This window comes from Accipiter gentilis, chromosome 7, assembly GCF_929443795.1.
Source record: "Accipiter gentilis chromosome 7, bAccGen1.1, whole genome shotgun sequence".
NCBI classification, from domain to species: Eukaryota; Metazoa; Chordata; class Aves; order Accipitriformes; family Accipitridae; genus Astur; species Astur gentilis.
Window position 1 is genome coordinate 5655270 of NC_064886.1, and position 20453 is coordinate 5675722.

Consider the following 20453-nt stretch of genomic DNA (forward strand, 5'->3'; position numbering starts at 1 on the left):
TCTACATTGGACAGAATACTATACATGCCATTAGGCTTCAGAAAACCTACTGCCTGTTGGAGGAGTTGCAAATCTGGATTGCAATAGCTCTCTTGGTGAACAGCATACCTGAAAGCCAGCTGGAACAGCCTGCTTTATTCAGGGACTTTTTGCTCAGCCATGTTCAGCGTCGATCCTCTCTGGCTTAACATCACAGCAGTAAGTAGGGACCACGGATCTGCGCTGAGGCCTTTCTCCTTAAAATCGGTCTGTGTGCACATGAGCCCTCGATGCTGGGCTTAACAAAGAGGGTGCTAAAGGCTTTTAACCTGCGTCTGAGGGGAGGGAGGCAGCAAGTCGCTGGAAAGGAACCGAAATGGAGGTGCTAGCTATGAGGAAGGCTTTTAACTGAGTTGAATGGAGTTACTGCTTTTCCCCAGGGACTGCTCTGTCCCCCTGCTCCAAGCAGGACCAGCGCCTAGATCTGAATCTGGAAGCCTCTTTGGGCTTCTTCATGGCTTGGCTGAACTCTGCTTTAGTTCCCTTGTCACCGGTGGAGAGGAAGACGGTGTAAGACTTTAACCTAAATATCTCATGATGGGTAAGTACAAGAATTTTGTAGTTTTATGTTCCAGCTTCGTACCAGAACATATTGCCTGTCTCATTGTGTGGCCTAGAATTGACTAGACCAAAAATATCTGCTTGCTTTGAATTCCAGATAATTCAATAGTTGAGTCCACTTTTCTACAGAAATCTGTGTAAGACTGGAATTGGGAATGATTGCCTTAGATACGAGAGGTGGTTGTTAATAACTTGTTGTAAGTCTCTAGAAGGCAACGTGTGGACAAGGTAGAAACAGCTATGGAAAAAAATGCCTGCTAGTCACCATGAAGATCAGTACTGGATGGGAGATTCTGTCTGCCTGCATGGTTGGTGGCAGAACCAGAGTCCTGATCAGAGGCATCCTCATGACTGCTACTATAGGTCATAATAAAAGGCCTGAGGGGAAAAAATATTTAGCACATAAACTTGTAGATTAGAATCTCAAATGGCTTAAGTTCATGTCTTATTGCAATAACTGCAGCGCAAGGCTGCATGGGGAGGCTTATATGGGACCAGACCTTTGTGTGTAAGCACGGGACGGAAGGCACAGGGAAACAAACCCTTTTCTTTTGGGACTGTTCACAAAAGGAGAGCGCTCAGGAAGTTAATGTCTTTCCTAACAAAGCTGTAGAAGAGCAGGCATGAATGTATCGCTAGCAAAGTTTTCTGCCATTTGGGCTAATCCAAACCTATGAGCGGGTGGAAATATCGCATCTGAGCCATTCCAGTTCAGTCCAAGAGTTGGTACGTAGAGCCTGCACCAGCTCACCCACCACTACTTTGGGACTATTTGTGGTGAGGTGCAAAGACCCCATTGCAATTGGAGAGCTCTAACCTGGTAAGCAGGAAGCAGGTTTGATGTTACAACTGTTTGTAATCTTTACACAATCCTCGATGTGTAAGGTGTTTATGCCCTGGCCTTTGGGTAATTATGGCATATATTAGCCTGCCAGAACCGAAGAACTGTAGATTGTGTAATGAAGGAGTGGTTGATGGGGAATGGGCAACCTAAGCTCTGGATTTGGTGTGTGAGAAGGCATAACATGCCCTAGAAGGCATAACAACCAGTTTTAGTACGAAAGGGGCAAAGATCCTATTTAGTTAGCCAGAGTCATACTAAGTCTTGCAGGGCTACTAGAAAACGGGTATCTAAGCCAAGTACAAAACGAACAGCAAACAAATCTTGCAAACTTTTCTCCCTTTGGAAGTGGAAGGAACAGCTGAACTCACCAGAAATAGCCATGGACAGTCCCAGTGTACTTTCTGTGTTGGTTTTGTCCTAATTTTCTTCAGTGCAAGCTCTTAGAGCAGATAACCCCAGCTAATTAGCTGCTCAGAGGCCGATGACCCTGGATATTCTTGCAGATGAAAGCAGAAGCTGCTGGCTGTTGTCCTTACTGTCAACTGAGGGAATGCACGGTTAGCACAGCTATACCTGAGAATTTAAATTGTCTGCTGGCTAAGTCTGTGTGCACATAGACTCCTAGTGCAAGGGCTTCCTAAAGATGAAGGAATTATTTGCTTTTTTCATTACACTACCTCTCAGTGAGCTCCCAGTGAGGAGGAAAGCAAGGTGATAATGGTGCGGGGAACCAGCACCAGCTTGGTGGTTGACATGGACCCCCCCCCCACCAGCCATTAGCACAAGGATGGATGTAATTCCTTCGTCACTTCTCAATATGGCCTGGCCCCCTGGCGGGATGCTGGGAATAGCCCCTGGGAATAAGTAGCCTGTCCTGTCAAACAGTACTTAAACCTGTGGCAAGACAGGACGTCAGTGATTGATTCTGCATACCCAACCCTCAAGTATGGTGTCAGTGCAAATAGCTGTCTTATATACACTTTAGAGGTGGCTCCACCCGTGCGATCAGTTGTAGGCACCTTCGTTAGGATCAGTAACGGGACATTTGTGTGAACAGCCCTTGGGCCTCTGCTAGCAACCTCGTTCTGCTCTTTCAAGGCCTCTGTGGTGATCTTGCGGCTGTTTGCTTTACATATGTTCTCACTCAAAAGCCACTGACAGTTCACCTACACAACAGTAGTGTGTGAAAACAGTAATTCAACTGTTTGTTATTAATTATTTAAATATGGCAATGTTATTGATATGGATTAGACTTTTGAGTTTTATCAGAAAAGCATCGCCTATGTCCTGTGACAAGATTCAAGATGTCCTGTCTATCCTTGCATAATGTGTGCTGCCTGGGGAAAGCGAGGACGGATGTCTCAAAGCTAATGGCCAAGTATTGGCTCCTGGGCTGGGGGTGGAAGTACAAGGAACTCTTAGGAGAGGTGCTGAGGTATGCAGCTGTTGCAAGATGGGTTTAAAGCAGAAGCCTGTTGGGTTAAAAGTTTGTGGTTAAAGTTTAGGTGTTGTCAGTGGATGCTTCCTTCACTACTTCATTCAAGAACAAGGCGGTGCCTGACCATACCTGGACTCCTTTGTCATCCTCTGGTATCCCACTGTTCTCTCTCCCCTGCTTTCTGGCTGGTACATCTCCTCTTTCTCCTCTTTCAGTTCTCCCGGAGCTTTCCCTGACCGTGGCAGGTTCCTCATCTCTACCGCATGTCCCAGGCCTCTTGGCAGAGATGTCGGACCCTGTATCCCCCCCCGACACTAGCTAGCCTGTTGCACTGGGATTCTTTGAATTCAAAAACAGTGTCACGTTCAAATAAGGTTGTGAATGTTGTGACGTATCTGAATACAGCTCAACTGGATTGCTTGTACAAGCATAACTCTGCTACTTGCTGGTCCTCCCCCCCTCCTAATATAAATGAAGACAGACTATCAGACTACATTTTGAATTCCAAGACTAGGACTGGCTGTTGGACCTTTATAACAGTGAGAAATAATCATATTGCTTTTAATGGATTTGTAGCCCCTCTCTCCTGGAGATCTATCGCTGCTGCCAAGCAGCGCTGTGTGACTGAAGTGCTAGCCAAGCTTTGAAACAGCTGGATTTGGCAGAAATCTGGAGGTTGAAGCCAGCCTCAGCAGACAATAGCTGGGGAGTCAGCTCAGGTGGAGGCCCGCAGCTGCCGCTCCACTCCCGACAATAAATCACAGCGGGGACTCGACTTCAGAGCCAAGGCTCAAAAAAGCCATTGGTGCAAAAACTCAGCTGTTCTGCAACGCGCCTCCCCAGGGCAAATACGGAGAGGTGGGTTAGAGAATGGATATCGGCAGGCTTCTGATCCACCTCCCAGTTGCTGTACGGCAAAAAAAAATGCCTGTTTGGCTCTCCGCTGTGACACAGTTAGGAAGGCAGCAGTTAGGAAGGCAGTAAGGACTGTGCAAGGGATGCTTCCCTCTAGGGTCAGACCTGAAATATGTTAAGGAGTTTATGGGAGATGAGCTAGCAGTTAAGGTGGAAAGGATTATCCTCAGCTGAGTTTGCTCTCTGTACTGTTGAAGAAGAGACAGCTGCAGATCTTTAGCTCGTACATCTGCTTCTTCCTTAGCAGGATCAATCTGACAGATTGCACAGATGCACTTTTATTAAGAGCATTCACGTTTTCCGGCCCCGCTTGCATCCCAGAGGGCAACATGGTACCAGAGTGCAGGGCAGGAGCAGTGCCCAGCAATCGGCGTCTCTTCTTCGCCACAGTCCGTGTGTTTGCTCCTGCTCCCAGCGGTTTCTTATCCTTGCCCTGGGGGCTGGCGGCAGACCCGGAGCTGCGCCTGAGGCATATGAATAGTGGGTTGGAGGGTCTTTTTCAAAGGTCTGTGCACTCACCAGGCAGCTGGGCACTCGGTTTGGAGCTCTTAAGGGTCTAAGAGATGCTCACGAGTGTCATCCGAATCCAGAGATGAGGTGAAAGATGAGAGCAGACGTACTGTCCGAGGTTTCCCCTTCACCTCTCCTGCTCTCAGAAAAATTTGCCTGACAAGGCAGTAAATCTTTACAGGAGCCCGGCAGCCAGGCAAGCGGTTGTGGAGGAGAACTGCGCGGCCCCAGCCAGGAGCCTACGGGTTAACACACCAGCTACGGGGCTTGGGTCACCCCAGGCTCGCGGGACAGCCCAGCATAGAGCAGCCTTCAGATGAAACAAAGTACCTTCTGCCTCGCTGGGGCGCAGATAAAAGATCCCATGGCATTTCTTGTGGAGCCTGGAGGAGACTGCCAGTGCTGAAGCTGAACTCTGCCAACAAAACAAAACTGTCTTTAAACTCTGAGGCTGTGTGTGAGCTATTGTTGGGGACATAATGGCTTCTCTGTTTCCCTGCACAGTCATTGCTCTGCAAACGCGCCACTGGTCTCTTTTAAAAGTAGTTGAGTGTAAATCAAGTTCTAGAACCTGGAAAGAGGTTTCATCCATTTACCTTTTACTGCCCTCAGTTGACACTTGTTTACAGAACAGCACATACGGTAGATTTACACCCTGGTTTGAGCTGCTTTACTTGGAGATGGACAACTTTAGCGCTCAGACCGAGACTCACAGATACAGGGCTTGGATAGCAAATGCCTGTCTCCTAATTTAAGTAACAGGAGTGGGGGTGAGGTTGAGGGGGCAGTGCTTGCTAATCTTCCCCCTCTGAGAGAAGTTTTGCTTTGGCTGGCCTGGCCTGTTTTCTCCAGCTAGCTCGGTGCTGGCACGCTCACCGCTCCCTAACCCTGCTGCTGCTGCTTCTGCAAGGCACCGAGTGCTGCTCCGGCTGCTGGAGTTTGCTCTACTTTGGGCTGTTGAACATCCACAGAGAGTGGGGTTGGTGGATCTACTCTTCACGCACAATACCACGCATTGGCTTGTCTCTGAGGATGGCAGGTGCTTCGGTAAAGTAAAGGGCATCTTGGCTATTGCACAAGTACAGCAGTCGTGGTGAAAACCCAAAGCTGCGCTACACAGGGGGAAGCTGGTCCTGCAGGCAATATGATGAATTTAGGTCTTTTTTGCTGGAACAATCCTGTAATGGGAAAGGAAATGAGTCGAAGAGTAACTGTTCAAGCTGTATTTCATGAACTGTCAGTCCCAATAAAATGGCAGTGACTCTTCATCTCCTCAATGGCTCTCGTCTCATCCTGGTGTGTATCTGGAATATGCTTGCCGGAGAGCTCCTTGGTGACCTGTTCTCGCTCACAGATTAACTCTAACCCTCTGCACCCCAAGAGCAGCTGTGTGCAGGACTGGGAAACATGGTGGCATGAGCACTGGCCATCGTCCTCTAGAAGTGGCAGGCTCATTGGAAAAGTGCTCTGGCTGAGGGCCTGGAAGAGGAGGGGGTGCTCTGCTCACACTGGGGTGTGCCAAATAGCTTTGGACAAGGTTGCTTGCTAATGACTAAGATGTGTTTTGCGCTGATCATTGACAACCTTCTGGTCAGAGAGTCCTTAACAGATATGGTATTTAAAAGCAGATTATAGGAAGTTTGTTTGGGTTTTGGTTTGGGTTTGGGTTTTTTTTGCCTCTGAAGATGATGTGAGTCATGACTAACACCAATTATGTTCGGTTCCATGGATTTCCCTTCTCACCTATGAATCTGCTGCTTTTTTTGGTGTATGAAGTTACCTACCTGCTATAAGACAGGTTCTTACCCAAGCAATAGTTGCTGGTTTGGGGCCTTTTCATTGCCGGTAGCGTAACAGTTCAGAGCTGTTACCAAAGGGCTTCCAGGAATCTGTGGGGTGCTCACTGAGGTAGATCACTCTGGAAATAGGACGGCAGTAGTGGGTAAAGGGGAAGCTGATAAAAGCTTTGTTGTTAGAACGGTTGTTCTGCACAGAGGTGGCAAGGGCATAGAGAAATGGTACCGGCAATGCCCACAGAAAAGGTCTTGATATGAATCTGAGTGAGGAAATATTCGGGAGACCCTCTCCGAGAGGTTCAGGGGAGGAAGCTGTTCACTGCCCACAGCTCAGAACTTTATGGAAACCTGCTGAAAAGCAAGGGCTGGAAAGATGGAAAGAAGTCATATATAAAGCCTCGCGGTGTGGCTGTGAAGAAGGGAGGAAGAGGTCAACACAGATGGCTGCTCACCTGGCAAAGCCAGCCTGCCTCCAGGGTGCGGGCAGGACGCAGTCCTTGACTCACTTTACAAAGGAGGCAATGGGCCTGCCAGCGTGTGTCGGAGGGGGGAATCTGGTAAAAAGTCTCTGACTGGTATTGCTGACTTGATTTGGGAACTAGAGCAAATCCAATCTGACGCTGGGTCCCTTGTTCTCCCAAGCAGAGCAGTGACTTAAATGCTTGCTGAGCATCTAAAATCCTCGGAGCGTAAAGTCACCAAGAGCAATTGGTTGTCCTATCGCCACTGAAAGGTAAATGTAGCAGGATGCCTTGAGCATCCCCTCCCCTCTTGATATTCTACTTCACCTCAAAACAGGACATCACCCTGACGTAACTGTCGAGGCTAGAATTGGGCTCACACCTCCCCTGGCCGCTCCTTCTCAAACTGCCCTTCCATGTGCAGAGCTGTCAGCTGCCGGGGGATAGTGGGGGGGAAACAGTGGATATGAAAGAAGGTAGATGAAAAGACTGCTCTTGGGCCTGATCATCATGTTCCCATGTGCCCCAGAAACAGCAAGGTTGATGATCCTGTCTCTTCCCACAGGAAGATGAAGAAGCGCTATGTGGTGGCCGGAGTCCTGACTGCAGCCCTGCTGGGGCTCATCTTGTTCCTGGGACTCTTCTTCGGGCTGCGCTCTGACTCAGGGGACACACACACTTATAAGAGGGCGGCTGTGGCTACAGATGCGGGGCAGTGCTCAATAATTGGAAGGTACCCGCTAAGTGTGCTGTGACTCTCATTAGCTCTGACAGCTCTTACACAAGACAAAACTGTTGTTTCCCCAATGTCCAGGTGCAAGCCTGGCGCTTGCCCAGCAGAGATAACCTCTAATCTCCATGTAGAAAGAGGAGGCCATAATAAAACCTGGGCTTTTACCATGCCTGACCAATGTTACTGCATTTGCTCAAAAACAGCGCAGCAGGCAAAGATTCCCTAGATGCATGAACAACGGGAACAAGAGATGCTTTTCAACCTCCTTTTAAAAATGATTTATCAAGCTGTCCTCCAAGTTCTAGGTGCAAGTGCTGCAGATTTCGGGCTTCTCAGAGAGTTGTTATTTCTCGTGGGTAATGAATGTGTCTGGGATGCCTGTCCCCACATGTACTTTGACACATCTCAGTGTTTTCAGGCTAGTTTGGATGTGTCTCTAATGAGGGCTGATCTGGTCTGCACCTAGACCATTAGGATCTGTTTTCTAAGGTGGCAGAAGCTCAAAACTTCCTATTCCTGAGGAACCTATAGACTGGGTGTGGACAAATGTGCATTAGAGAATCCATCATAGCTGCTCTGACGAGATGAATCCACTGCTCAGAGACACTGTAACATGTCACCATACGATGCCTTCTCTTCTGCTGCACAGGGACATCCTTCAGCAAGGTGGATCAGCAGTGGATGCTGCGATTGCAGCTCTGCTTTGTATAGGACTCATGAATGCTCACAGCATGGGCATTGGAGGGGGCCTCTTCTTTACCATCTACAGCAGCACAGGTAAGGGACAGGGCCATACGCATCTGGAACAGTTTGAGAACTGTTTGTCTAAAGCAAGTAATTTATCGTACCTGAGTGAAGGCAAAAGACTGACTCTCACAGCCTCTGGGGGAACATGCTGTCCTCAAAATAATTGTCAAGAAACTGGCTCACATTGATCAGGTTTCTTCAGCAGAGACCATGCCTGTGTGTTGAGGCCAGGGCTAAACATCATCTTCCCTGCTCTGTCATTAAAGGCAAAGTGGAAATCATTAATGCAAGAGAGGTGGCTCCAAAAAGAGCATCGGAGGACATGTTTGGGAACAACACACAGCTCGCTCTGAAAGGTATGGCAAAGGCTGTTTCACTGCTTTGAGGGGACCACATAGCTCCAACATTAGCTGCTACTGACATGCCTAAATTAAGAACATTTCTTATGATTAGGTTCTTGCATATCTACAGGATTTCTCCCCTAGAAATGTCCTCTACTTTACACAATCTGCAAATTCCATCCTAACAAGGAAGCTAAAAATAATGTCCTTCAAACTATTCAGTCACCTCAGCACTTTCTGCTTTTCACTTCATGAAAATGCAGGTGAATCCAAAGCACTGAGTATGACCTGTTCCGTATCTGCCATCTTTCCACCTCTTTGGATAAATCTCTGTGGATCAGCTTAGTTCTTGTCAGTTCAAGTGTCCTCCCTAAATACCTTATGTGGTGGCTTCAACTAATGGCTGTGGGGCTCCAGAAAAGAAATAGTAATTTCCTTTCAGGGAAGTATTTAATAATCAGAAATAGAAAGAAATGCTAACTAGTTCTCTTCATGGTCACTCCTGTAACCAAGGAGGAACAGCACCTTGGAGGGGGTTTGAGAAGTGTGTTGAATTTCTGGGGCATGCCAATAAAAACAGGATTGAAGCAAACTGCTGCATCACTATGCAATGTAGTAATCAATCTATTGCAGTTGTAGTTACAATGCTGCAGCAAAGGGTTTTTTTTGTCTTAAGTATGTACGCAGTCTGTGTCATCTTATGGTAGCGTGTACTCTGAAGGATTGGAAACTGTGGGCAGCTATGATAGTCTCTGTGTTCTGAGCAGCTTTTCTGTGGTACAGAGCCTACTGAGGGGAAATGACCCAAAAACTTGATCTAACGGCAAAAGGATAGAGGTGTTTCAACAGTGTAGAATATGCAGGCGTAAATGTCAGACAGAATAATTCCGTTAGCATCGTATGCATGAGATGAGCTGGTCATAGTATACGTAATCCCTGCCTAAAACCAGGGCTGACAGAGAAGCCTGCTCTACCTCCTACTCCATTAATCACTTTCTTTTCTTGCTATGGAAGACTAATATGTTCCTTATCTGCTCCAGGAGGACTGTCCATTGCTGTTCCAGGAGAAATTCGTGGGTATGAACTAGCTCACAAACGTCATGGCAAACTGGCATGGAAAGATCTGTTTCTGCCCAGCATCAAGTTGGCAAGAGAAGGATTCCCTATTGGGAAAGGCCTTGCAGCAGCCATCAAATCAAGAGAGGAGTCAATTGAAAGCAATCCCTCGCTGTGGTAGGTAGAGCAGTCTCCCTGTCATAGGTAGAGCGGTTGCTGTTCTGTGCAGAGAAATTTGGGGTACTTGCATCCTAGCTGAAAAGTCTCTGTGTTTGTGTAACGTGGGATCTGTGAGGAGTGTGCCTCCCCTGCAGTGACTGTACTTACTGTACCTGCTGATGTTATTCCAGCTACCTAAAGGTGCTAAATCATGTGGCCAATTTTAGGAATGTTGAGCCCTGACCTTTAAAGGGAGATAAATTCTGCTTTTAAAGTCCATTTTTCTGAGCAAAGGTGGAATTAGGGTACATGCTGGGATGCATCTGTCAGATGGCAATGTATTTTCTGAATCCCCAGCTTTTCCTCACACTGTAAGTGCACCAAGCTAATCTTACCTGCGTTTAGGGCAATTGCAGAGTCTCCTTGAATACCTCATCTGCTGTCAGGCAGTGGGAATTAGGATCATCTCTTACTCTGCCGTCAGCCTTCCTCAAGCAATGCCTCTGACCATCCACTTCTGGCAATGACTATGAACATGAAGGGTTTTAAATGCTCCTCCACTTCTTCTTACAGTCAAATCCTTAGTGTCTATGTCAAGCCCTACAGGAGATCCTGCTTAATTCTCTCTTTTCCTTAAAATCTCTGCCAGCTGCATGTTAGTTTCCAATCCAATTGGGATGTACAGCCTGGGCCTATCTCCTGTACTTCCATCTGGCAGGTCCACAGCAGCACGTTCATGATGCATGATGAGGGAGATAGGAAACTGTCTACCTCAAAGTGCTCTGACAAACAGGGATCAAAACACATTCTCCTGGACTCACTGGAAACTTTGAGCCTCATAGCTTCATAGTCTGTGCTCTGAACTGAACTGCTTGAGTTCAAGGAATGTGGCCCCTCCTGGGCATCTTGAGGCAGTTGTTGGGCCCCTTGGGCAGGTAGGGAGGATGCCCTGCCTTGGTGAAAAAGATCAACACTCCCTCCTGCAGGCTTCACTGAGCAATTTCTGAGCGATGTGGAATCCCAGGTCAGAAACCACTGCTCATTTTTATGTCCCAGTGCAAGGTATCAGGATCCCTGAGCCATGGCTCAGGCAGTTTCTCTTCTCTCCAAGAAGCCTCTAGCATGAACACTCAAATACTGTGTCAGGTACACAGAGTTTTGAACTTGTCTCTGAGATTTGATCTTCTCAATCTCCCTTCTCTGTTAGCGAAGTCTTCTGCAGAGGAGGAAAAATTCTGCATGAGGGCGATATCATCAAGATGCCTAAACTAGCCAACACATACGAGACTATAGCCAGTGAAGGAGCAGATGCCTTTTACACAGGAAGCCTGGCGAAACAGATCATCGACGACATCCGCGGTGCAGGTGAGAAACGGGACGTCCGTCCAAAACAGCGTGAGTGACCTGACTGCTGTGGCTCAGCATCCAGGGAGGAGCCGGTGACCTGCAGAAGCCTTGGAAGCAGGTCAAGCCAATGCGGCCTCTGAGATCTGTGGCAACAGGACACCCAAGAGAAGCCGTTAGTGCTTTAATGGATGCATTTGAGACTCAGTCAGGAATGGACAGTATATACTGTGCATTTCTGTACCATGGAGTCTAGCAGTGTTTCTGGATGTAGCATAGTAGATACGTGCTGTTTACAGAGCCTGAATCCAACAGGTTTCTACCTAAAATGTTACATACGTGGTCCTGTAAACTCTGAGTTTATTTAAGCTCTCGATGCCACTAGATGGTGGTAGTATCCTATCCTTACTAGCTGGCATTGGCTAGTTTTAGTGACCCTCACAAGTCATTTACTGGCTTTATCTGTGATGGTTAATCACCACCTTCACCCTTCTGATAAGAAAGGCAATGGAACATACAAATTATTGTGCTTGTGGGGTAGCACAAAGCATCTGCACCCAAAAGCTGCATCCTCCTCCTGTAAACAGGACTTTCAAGGACGTTTTGTTACCTGACGTTGCTGGTGTCCTTTGTAAAAAAAGATGGATCACCAGATTTTGGGCTGCCATAAATCAGCCCAACTTCAAGCTTAGGCTATCTGAGCCTCAGCTGGATCTATCGAGGAATAAATTCATCTCCTGTGCACCCATCTTTGCTCTCGTTACCTCGCGACTTTTTGGACTTGTCCGTGTTCCCTCCTGTCCTTGCTGTGAGGCATGGTGATGGAGTATTCCCTCCTCTTCCCACCAGAGATCACGTAAACCCACATCTATATTTTCCTTCTCTTTTCCAGGGGGCATTGTCACATTGGATGACCTGCGGGACTACAATGCAACAGTGATCGAAGACCCCATACAGATCACACTTGGAGAGTTTACCCTCTACACGCCTAGTGCCCCCCTAAGCGGCCCAGTGCTAGCCCTCATTTTCAACATACTGAAAGGTGAGAGTGCCACTGAGCAGGGCCTTACAGGCAGCAGGAGCTAGGAGAGCTCCAAAAACAACACCTTTTTTGTTCTGGGAGCTGGCCCTCCCTTGATAGCCCCCCAGCAGGTCAGAAGTCTGAGACCCCCAGGAGGGATCGGAGGTGCGGAGACATTCCTCTTCTGCTGTAAAGTCAGGATGTCACATTCCTACTTGAAATAGAGGTGTGAGGGGAAAAATATGCTCCCGATTGGGGCACTTCCCTGATACCTGCATGGGTGGAAACTAGTTTGTACTTGAGGCTTCCTTGGAAAATGTCTCTGCAAGTACAAATCCTGCTGGTGACTCCCACGGTGCATAAAACTATTAGAGCTCCTGTGATCTCCATGCAGAGATAAGGACAGTCCAGTGACTGCATCTCTGTAGAGACTGGGCTTTGAGATTATACCATCTGACACAGGTTTATTAGCAGTCCATTGACCAGGTACTTTCCTTTGTGTTCACAATCGCTTGTCTTCTGTTGCCAGGATATAATTTCTCTGCTGACAGCGTCAAAACCATGGAGGAGAAAGGTCTGACTTACCACCGCATTGTGGAGGCCTTTCGCTTTGCCTACGCCAAGAGGACTTCACTGGGAGATCCAAAATTTGTCAACATTACAGAGGTACCTGGCAAAAGCCTTTTCTTTCTGCAACACCGAGGTTGGCTGGAACATGGCTTAAAGTTTTTGGGTGACTAAACTTTGTCAGGGATGCTCTGTGCCACCTACTATTGACAGGCACTGAAATATCTCTGAATCAAAACGTGGAGTCCTATGTGACTCATGGCTGAGCTGTGAGGAATATAAATGGAGGAAACCTTCCTGATGTAAGGAAAAGCAAAATCCTCAATTCACCAGAAGTATTTGAGTATATTTAGGGCCAACCCTCCCTGTTTTCATAGTGTTTGAAGCCTTATTCACTAGATGACATTCCCAGTATCCTTGTGGCTCTCTAACCACAGTCCCACCTATAGTAAATGGACCAACGGATGGGAAGGGGTGAGGCAGGAGCCCTGCTTTTCCCAACTTCACACTTTGTGCCTTTACTTCCGTGACTCTGCAAAAGCAGCAGGATCTGAGCCCAGCCCAGCTCGATGGACACATATTTGCAACTTACAGAGCAATGACCAGACCTTGCCTTGGCCTAGTCCTCTCAACCTGATCCCTTTCCTCTCATCTCTGAAGCAAAAATAACACTGCTTGCCTACGCTTTACAGCAGTGTTGAGGACAGCTTTTCCATAGACCTACAGTAATGGATGCTGATTAACTTCCTACACAAAGGGGTGCATTGTAACAGCTGCTTCTGTGACTGCTTAAAATGCTCTTTGGTACAATGTCCATCTTTCAAGAAGGAGGAAAGCCCCTGCTGGAAAACTATAGCCTCACTGCTGGGATTTGCCATTCTTCTGTGGTCTGAAGTATTGGATATCAGCCTCATAACTACATGTCTCTTAAACTTAATCTGCTGAGTAACTGCATTGGATTTCTCTGACAGGCGATCAGAAACATGACGTCCACGTTCTTTGCGGATAGCCTCCGGAGGAAAATCACAGACAACACCTCCCATCCAGTTGACTACTATGAGCCAGTATATTACACTGGAGATAATGCCGGTACATCCCACCTCTCCATTGTGGCTGATGATGGCAGCGCTGTGTCCGCCACCAGCACCATCAACCAATAGTATGAGCTCAGACATTACTTCCACGTAGGCCTTTGCCATCTTCCTAGTAGTGGTTCTGTGGTTGGTATAAAACATCACTGAACTGTCATCTCTCTGGTGGGGTAGTGACGAGTAGCACTGTCGGTAGGCACTTCTCCTGCTGAGCTTGCAGGTCAGTTCTTAACACCGAGGCCTGTGTGGTTGGGTCAGAGGACAAGATGCGTCCTCTCTCATGTTGGGTTCGCCCACCAAGAAAACATGCACTGCATCTAGATCTTCCCATAAGCAGCGGTATCGCTGCTGGCTCTGATTTCCCAGACTTCTGGAAGGAATTTGAGCTAATACAGCTGGCCTGGAAGTGCAGTGTTTGGCTTTGAGTGCTGTCAGGAAGAGCCGTGTTCTGCACGTATGGCCTGAAGCTGGGGGGTGAAGATTCTTTTTGTCCATAGAAAATGTGTCCAGCTTGACAGATCTAAACAAAACCCCAATCACTCCCAAATGTGCCAGCCTTTGAGCGATGCTGCCTCTGAATGGAGTGTAGTACTGCCCAGCTGGAAGGGGAATTAGTTGTATTTAGCTGCTGTGCTGTTTTTCCCCTTGGGGTCCTTGCAGGGGAACTTTACGGCAGGGCTCTGGGCTGCCTTTCCTCTTTGTGTAGTTGTGTACTCATGGTATAAAGTGCTTCCTTCCCCCAAGGGGTGACGGAATGTCCCTTACAACAGGAGGGAGTGGAGAGTTACTCCAATCAAATCCCATGTTTCACATTGCAGTAATTCACCTGAAGCTCTTTCTGGATTTGCTCTGGTTTTGACATGTCTGCGCCAACTTGTTTTCTCTAGCTTTGGCTCTGATGTACGATCCAACGTGAGTGGAATCATATTTAACGATGAGATGGATGACTTCAGCTCACCTAACATAATCAATGGATTTGGGATCCCTCCTTCTCCAGCAAATTTCATAGCACCAGGTAGCTGTAAACTACCTTCCTGACTCAGGCTGTTGGCCGTATCTTGCATACCAACACTGTGGTGTCTGCAAGGTAGGCTGCAACACGTCTGCCATCAGGCACAGATCTGGGGCTTTCTGCAGAGGACAGGGATGAAAGCGAGTCACCTGGCACCCCTGCCGAAAGCACACAACCAGCCGCCTCTGGTGCACCCTGAAGGAGGAGAGGTTGTCTCAAGAAAAACTCTTGTGCATGCCTCCTTCCAACAACCAGAAATCCTTTCCCGGGGAGCTCAGTACATGTCAAATTAAATGACTGAGGGCTGCAAAAGGTTTCTTGGAACTGATTTAAGAGGGAGGCAGCAGCAGGAGCTGACTGCGAAGTGCCAGATGGCACTGTCCAGCCTTCTCCCTGCGCTGCCTTGGGAGCTGTAGGGCAGCTTTGGATAGATCCAGTTCGCGTACCTGACCCGAGCAATCTGCCTTCTCCGCCGCTGTTTCCTGCAGACCCATCTCACTGCTGCTAAAGCAGGCTGGGATTCTGCTACCGTCCTGTACCCCACGCTTTGGAGGGTGACAGGGAATTGAAAGGACAAGGAGGGGAAGCTCCATGATGTACTGGAGGCAGCTGTATCACAGATAGCCCCAGCTGGGACAGGATGGTGGAGGAAGGCACCTTCAGCCTCTGCGTGAAGGACCAGGGTTAAGCTTTGCACTGCAGGACCAAGGAGGACATGGGTACAGGGGATAGCGGGATCCCCAAGGGCCAAACAAGACATGTGAGCTGAGTCAGGATGGTGGATACTGAGGCTCTGGGTTTAGACATGGAGCAGGAGCTGGCAGTTTTTAAGCTGGAGGTGGAAAGCTGAGCCTCTGTTGCATCTGTGTCCCCAACAGGTAAACAGCCGATGTCCTCTATGTGTCCCTCCATCTTGGTGGATAAAACGAAAAAGGTCAGGATGGTGGTCGGTGCTTCTGGAGGAACAAAAATAACTACAGCAACAGCACTGGTATGTGATGATATGGGCGAACTGGGGAAAAGGCTGAGGCAAAACAAGGTGGGGGGAGAGGCAGCGTTTGGGGAAAAGGGCTCAAGTTTCCACCTGTGATGTGACCACGGCTGTGGCTCCCTGTGGTGGGCCAGGGGCCTGAAAGGGAGGTCCCTGCCTGGCCTTCTGAGGGCCAGACCTCCAACGCCAACCCCTGCCAGAGCTACAAAGGGCGTGCTGTTAAATTACTTCCTTCAGTGACTCTGGGTCTTTTCCTTTGGCAAGCTGTCCTTGCCACTTGTGGAAGATTTGTGACTTCAGTTTAGCTTTGTCTTCTGTTCTCTGGATCTCCACAAACTAGTCTCTCAATCTAGTTTAGAGCCATTTCCATCCAACATCCAACTTTGGATGAAAGTCACACAGAGGAGGTGAATAAGAACTTAGGTCAGGCATGATGTCAGGCCATCTGACAGGCAGGCTCTCTGTGAGCTGCTGTGGCACCACTCAAACACCCAGCTAGCCCAAAAGTGATCGCAGGAGAAAGCTGTCTCCTCTGCCAGCACACACAGCAGTTCAGAGCACCAGGATAGATGTTGCTTTCTGGCTGAGGTAGAGGAGAAGTCTCCGTAAAAAGCTGCTACAAGCAGCTTTCTAAGACCTTAATCCTGAGGCTATTTTCACTGGCCAGCAGCCCCAGCCTGCAATTTAAGCATGCAGAGATGAGCCAGGTTTAAGGAAACCAGTTGCACAGTAGCAGGCAGCTGTAGCTGTACGTTTGCCGAGGTGACTGCGGTGTGTCTAAGCCTAGCACTAGCTTAATCATAGCAGCATAAATCCAGCTACAATAGCTTGAGGATCTGATCCTTTTACTACGTTAATTTTAGTAACTCACGGTGTCTTTGTGTGAGAATCCTCCCAAGCGTATACAAGCTGACTTGCTGCAATGTACCTGTGTTTTGCTTAGCCAAGAGAGGAACTGCTGAAAGCAGGAGGAACCAGAAACTACACCTTTTATATGTTCTGGTGAACATCCTTCAGACATCTCTGTCTACATTGCCACAAGGCCTCTTTGAAGACAAGTAACTAACGTTAAGGCTTTTTGCTTCTCACAGACTATCATGAATTCCATCTGGTTTGGTTATGATGTGAAGAAAGCAGTGGAAGAGCCCAGAATTCATGATCAGCTATTTCCCAATATCACGGAGCTTGAGCAGCAAATAGAGGAGGTTTGTCCAGCTAGAGTCTGGGGTGTGCGCAAACTTCTTGCATGGTGCTGGGTTCCTAGTGTTGGGATGGCATGCACTTGTGGGAAATCATGAAGCTTTGCCAAATGTTCCTAGGTAAGCAGTTTGAAAGCTGGCACAGGTCAAGTACTGGGTTGCAATAAGCTATTCAAAGTGTACCTGTAGTCTCAGTCACGTGGGTTCAAAGCCTAGTGCATTCAAGTGTGACCTACACCTGAAACTGAGGGTATATATCTTCTTGCAATGTTGTTTGGCTCAAAGGACTTGCAAAACAGCAAACCACATCAGGGCCCAAACTGTTTAGCAGTCTAAATCCAATGACCCTCAGGAAATTCTTGTCCTGTTGTGCAGCCTCCCAGCTGAATCCTGAAGCACTGGCACAGAGCTAGCGAGGGAGGATGCACAGAGGGACTTGAGAACAAACTTGAAAATATTTTCACAGTAAAGGTCTCTGTGCAGTGCTGTCAGTCTGAGAGCTGATGTCAAGATCTGCCTCGCTCTGCATACCGCTTGCCTGAGCTGGCAGCTTCATTCACCCGGAGGAATTACATATCCCAGAGGCCTGAGACAGATGGAGTCTTTGTACATACTTCATCCCATGTCTTTATATTAGGGAAAACACTCCCATGTAAGGCAGTTTTCTTCACCAAACTCTGCAGAAGATCCTCCTTTAATAAGCTTCTTACTAAAGTAACAGCTGAGGTATCTGCCTGTAGTGGGAAGGATGCCCTGCTCTCTACAAGTCCTGTGGTTTCCCCCATTCCCAAACAGGATCCATCAGTTCTGGCTGTTGGTACGTGAATATCTGAGGCAGAATGCTCTGTGACCAGGAATAGTATTGGTAGCCCACACTGAGCACCACAAATACCACATCTTCTCAATTCCACCTCTTCAAAAGCAGGTCATCCCAGAAAGCGAAGGGAAGAGGAGGAACAACATGTAGTTTTCGACCTACCTAATACAGGCACTAAACGCTTGGGTAGTCACAGAGGATGCAGGTCGCAGACTAGAGCACGTGTGCAGTTTCTCTCTCCTGTTGTCCTCATTCACTTCTGCGTTCCAGGGTATAGAAGAACAGCTAAAGAAGAGAAAACACGATACCACGCGGGTGAGTGGCGGTGCAGTTGTGCAGGCCATTCTCAGAACAGATGAAGGATGGGCTGCAGCCTCCGATTCCCGGAAAGGTGGCTTCCCTGCAGGATACTGATGTGGCTCAGCTCCTTTTTTCAGTGGTCTAGTGACACTGAGGTGTGTTTGGGGGGAAGATCCTTTAGGTCTGCAACTCAGGGACTTCTCACACGAAAGAGAACAAATTTACCTGTGGTTCTGTTGACAGAGCTGGGACAGTTCTCTACAGCCTTGACCGCAGTGCCTCATGCCACAGCAGTTTGCTAAGACAGGCACACCTACCAGGACGTGCAGTACTTACTTGAAGAGCCTGTTCTGCCTTGAAGAGCTTGTGCCCTGCCTCCTCTCCATCCCGCGAAGACAGATTGGGTACCCAGAGTTTGTGAAGAAGGTCCAGCTCGCTCAAATGCAGGAGGTGTTTCTCCTGCACAGCGTCAGCTCCCTGTCACCACTAGAGAAGAGTTTTGTTCCCTGTTGAGTAGATGGGAGTTACAGGACTCTGAGGACTGGGTTTTGTAAGTTACAAACTAATAGATCTGTGCCATAGCAGGAAGCCCAGCTCTAGACTGGGATAAGCCTTCACAAACTCACCGCTCTTTCTTTTAACAAAAGATGCTTCTGCTTTTCACTTCAGTTGATTATTGGAGCTGAGTGGGTAAATGGGGAAATGGCTTCAAACTTTTTTATATTTCTGTTGAGAAGGTCTAAAGGGAAGATGCTACCTGTAAAACTCTGAGCACAACTAAAATAAATAAATATGGAGTCACACATTTTTCTTGCCTGCACAGTTGCTACTGTGAAAAGGGATGGCGAGAGTCTGCATGAAAGAAGCTCTCCTGAGATTTTTCTCTTTTCTTCACCTCTTTGATGAAGCTATGAGTTAAAAAAAAAAAAAAAAAAAAAAGTTAAATATCCCAAACAAGCTTGTTTTTCTCCAGTTTGCTTTTTGCCACATCATACTGCAGGCCTGAAATGCCAGAGTCTGAGGAAATGGCACGTCTAAAATGGGCACACTGCAGCTACTCTTGTTTGAAGGTAAGTTACCATTAATCAGACAATTAATGACCTCTCGGAAATCCATAGCTGGTACAGAACAGCTAAGAGTGTCTGTACCTACGCATGAGGGAGTTTGGTGTTCACCTACCAGCATGGACATCAAATCAGATAAACTTAGCCTAAGATCAAAACCCAATGTTCCAGGATGTTGCCAAGCTCTAGGGATGTTGTCAAGCTCTAGAGATGTTTATTAAATCCTTGAAACACAAGTAAAACTAACTGAACTCATCTGTTTGGCTTGTTGAAACTTCCTGTCAGTTTTTAAGAACCTTAAAATACAGAATGCATTGAAGAGAAACTGAAAGGATGAAATTTTAGGCATCAGGCACCCTCTCTTTCCCAGTAGTTTCTGGAATTGAGACAGTCTAGTTCCAAGGAATAAAGTGATAGCTAGATCATGCTTAAATCAGTCATGACTGACATATATATTTGCTTATATCACTTCCACTAAATGAGTGGCTTTTACCAAAAGTTGCCTGGGATATGCTCTCTGCTCCTTTTTCCTGAGCTGTTACTGATGATGATGTGTTAGGTGCAGCTAAAGTGGTGATTGTAAATGACCTAGAGTCATTGTGTTCCTTCAAGAATGAGATCAATTTGGGGCCAAACATGTATCCTTTCGTTGTTGAACTGAAACTTTGACTTTTCTGCTCCTTGTAATTCCACAATAGATGCCACTCAGCGGCAGGCTGCTGTTTAAATCCAGTTTGCAGGCCATTTTAGGAACTTTTTGATACAACTTTGTGTATGGAAGAGCATCAGCTGATTTTTGTTGGAAATACCTGGTCCTTTGGACTTAGGACTGGCTGAGCTTTCTTGGCCAAGTGTGATCTGAGAAATAAAAACAAAATTATTGCGCAGCAAAATAAGCTTATTGAAACCTTACAGGCACTATAGTTAGTCTGAACTACAACAGAAAACACTTGTGCTCTGAAAGCGGGAGGTAACTGTTTTCTGGGAAACAGCTTTGGACAAACATGGTTTCTGAAACAAGTTTGAGTAACTGCTGCTGGGCTGCTTCTAACAGTTTGTGGTACAGCAGTCTTACTTGTGTTCCTGAATTTCTTCTAGCTAGTCAGAAAACTCCCCTATTATTTATAACCTATATTACAAAACTTCCCTTATGGAAAGCTTAGATTTTGCCATGGCTAAAAACACTTCTGTTGAAAACTAGTCTTATAAATGCATTTGAATTCTTGACTCTCTGCAGAAATGGATTTTTTTGTTTGTTTTAGCAGTATCACTATAGAGGACTGATTTGTTAAAACTAAACTGGGCTAAAGCTTGCATTTACATCCTACATGTTTTAAAAAAACCCAGCTATGGGTACTTCCGCATGCTGTAATTATCTACATCTCATTTGGACATATTTGTACATAGGGCATGCATTTCTGCCACCTGCTTTGATACCACATTCCAC

At 47.2% G+C, this 20453-nt stretch overlaps 1 protein-coding gene across 2 annotated transcripts in view; it reads left to right on the forward strand.

The window, feature by feature from the left end:
* Nucleotides 1-18692, forward strand: part of GGT1 (gamma-glutamyltransferase 1) — a 32871-nt gene extending 14179 nt beyond the window's left edge. The window contains exons 2-14 of one of the 2 annotated variants that reach the window (XM_049805443.1): nucleotides 7130-7297; nucleotides 7947-8074; nucleotides 8311-8400; nucleotides 9426-9618; nucleotides 10808-10965; nucleotides 11837-11986; nucleotides 12495-12631; nucleotides 13504-13691; nucleotides 14511-14638; nucleotides 15514-15626; nucleotides 16718-16831; nucleotides 17913-18097; nucleotides 18186-18692. In XM_049805443.1, coding sequence (XP_049661400.1) covers nucleotides 7134-7297; nucleotides 7947-8074; nucleotides 8311-8400; nucleotides 9426-9618; nucleotides 10808-10965; nucleotides 11837-11986; nucleotides 12495-12631; nucleotides 13504-13691; nucleotides 14511-14638; nucleotides 15514-15626; nucleotides 16718-16831; nucleotides 17913-18056 — 1707 coding nt within the window. In that variant the 5' untranslated portion in view covers nucleotides 7130-7133 and the 3' untranslated portion in view covers nucleotides 18057-18097; nucleotides 18186-18692. Of the gene's footprint in view, nucleotides 1-7129; nucleotides 7298-7946; nucleotides 8075-8310; nucleotides 8401-9425; nucleotides 9619-10807; nucleotides 10966-11836; nucleotides 11987-12494; nucleotides 12632-13503; nucleotides 13692-14510; nucleotides 14639-15513; nucleotides 15627-16717; nucleotides 16832-17912 lie in introns of both variants that reach the window. The other variant, XM_049805441.1, reaches the window with a different exon arrangement.
* The last annotated feature ends 1761 nt before the right edge of the window (nucleotides 18693-20453 follow it).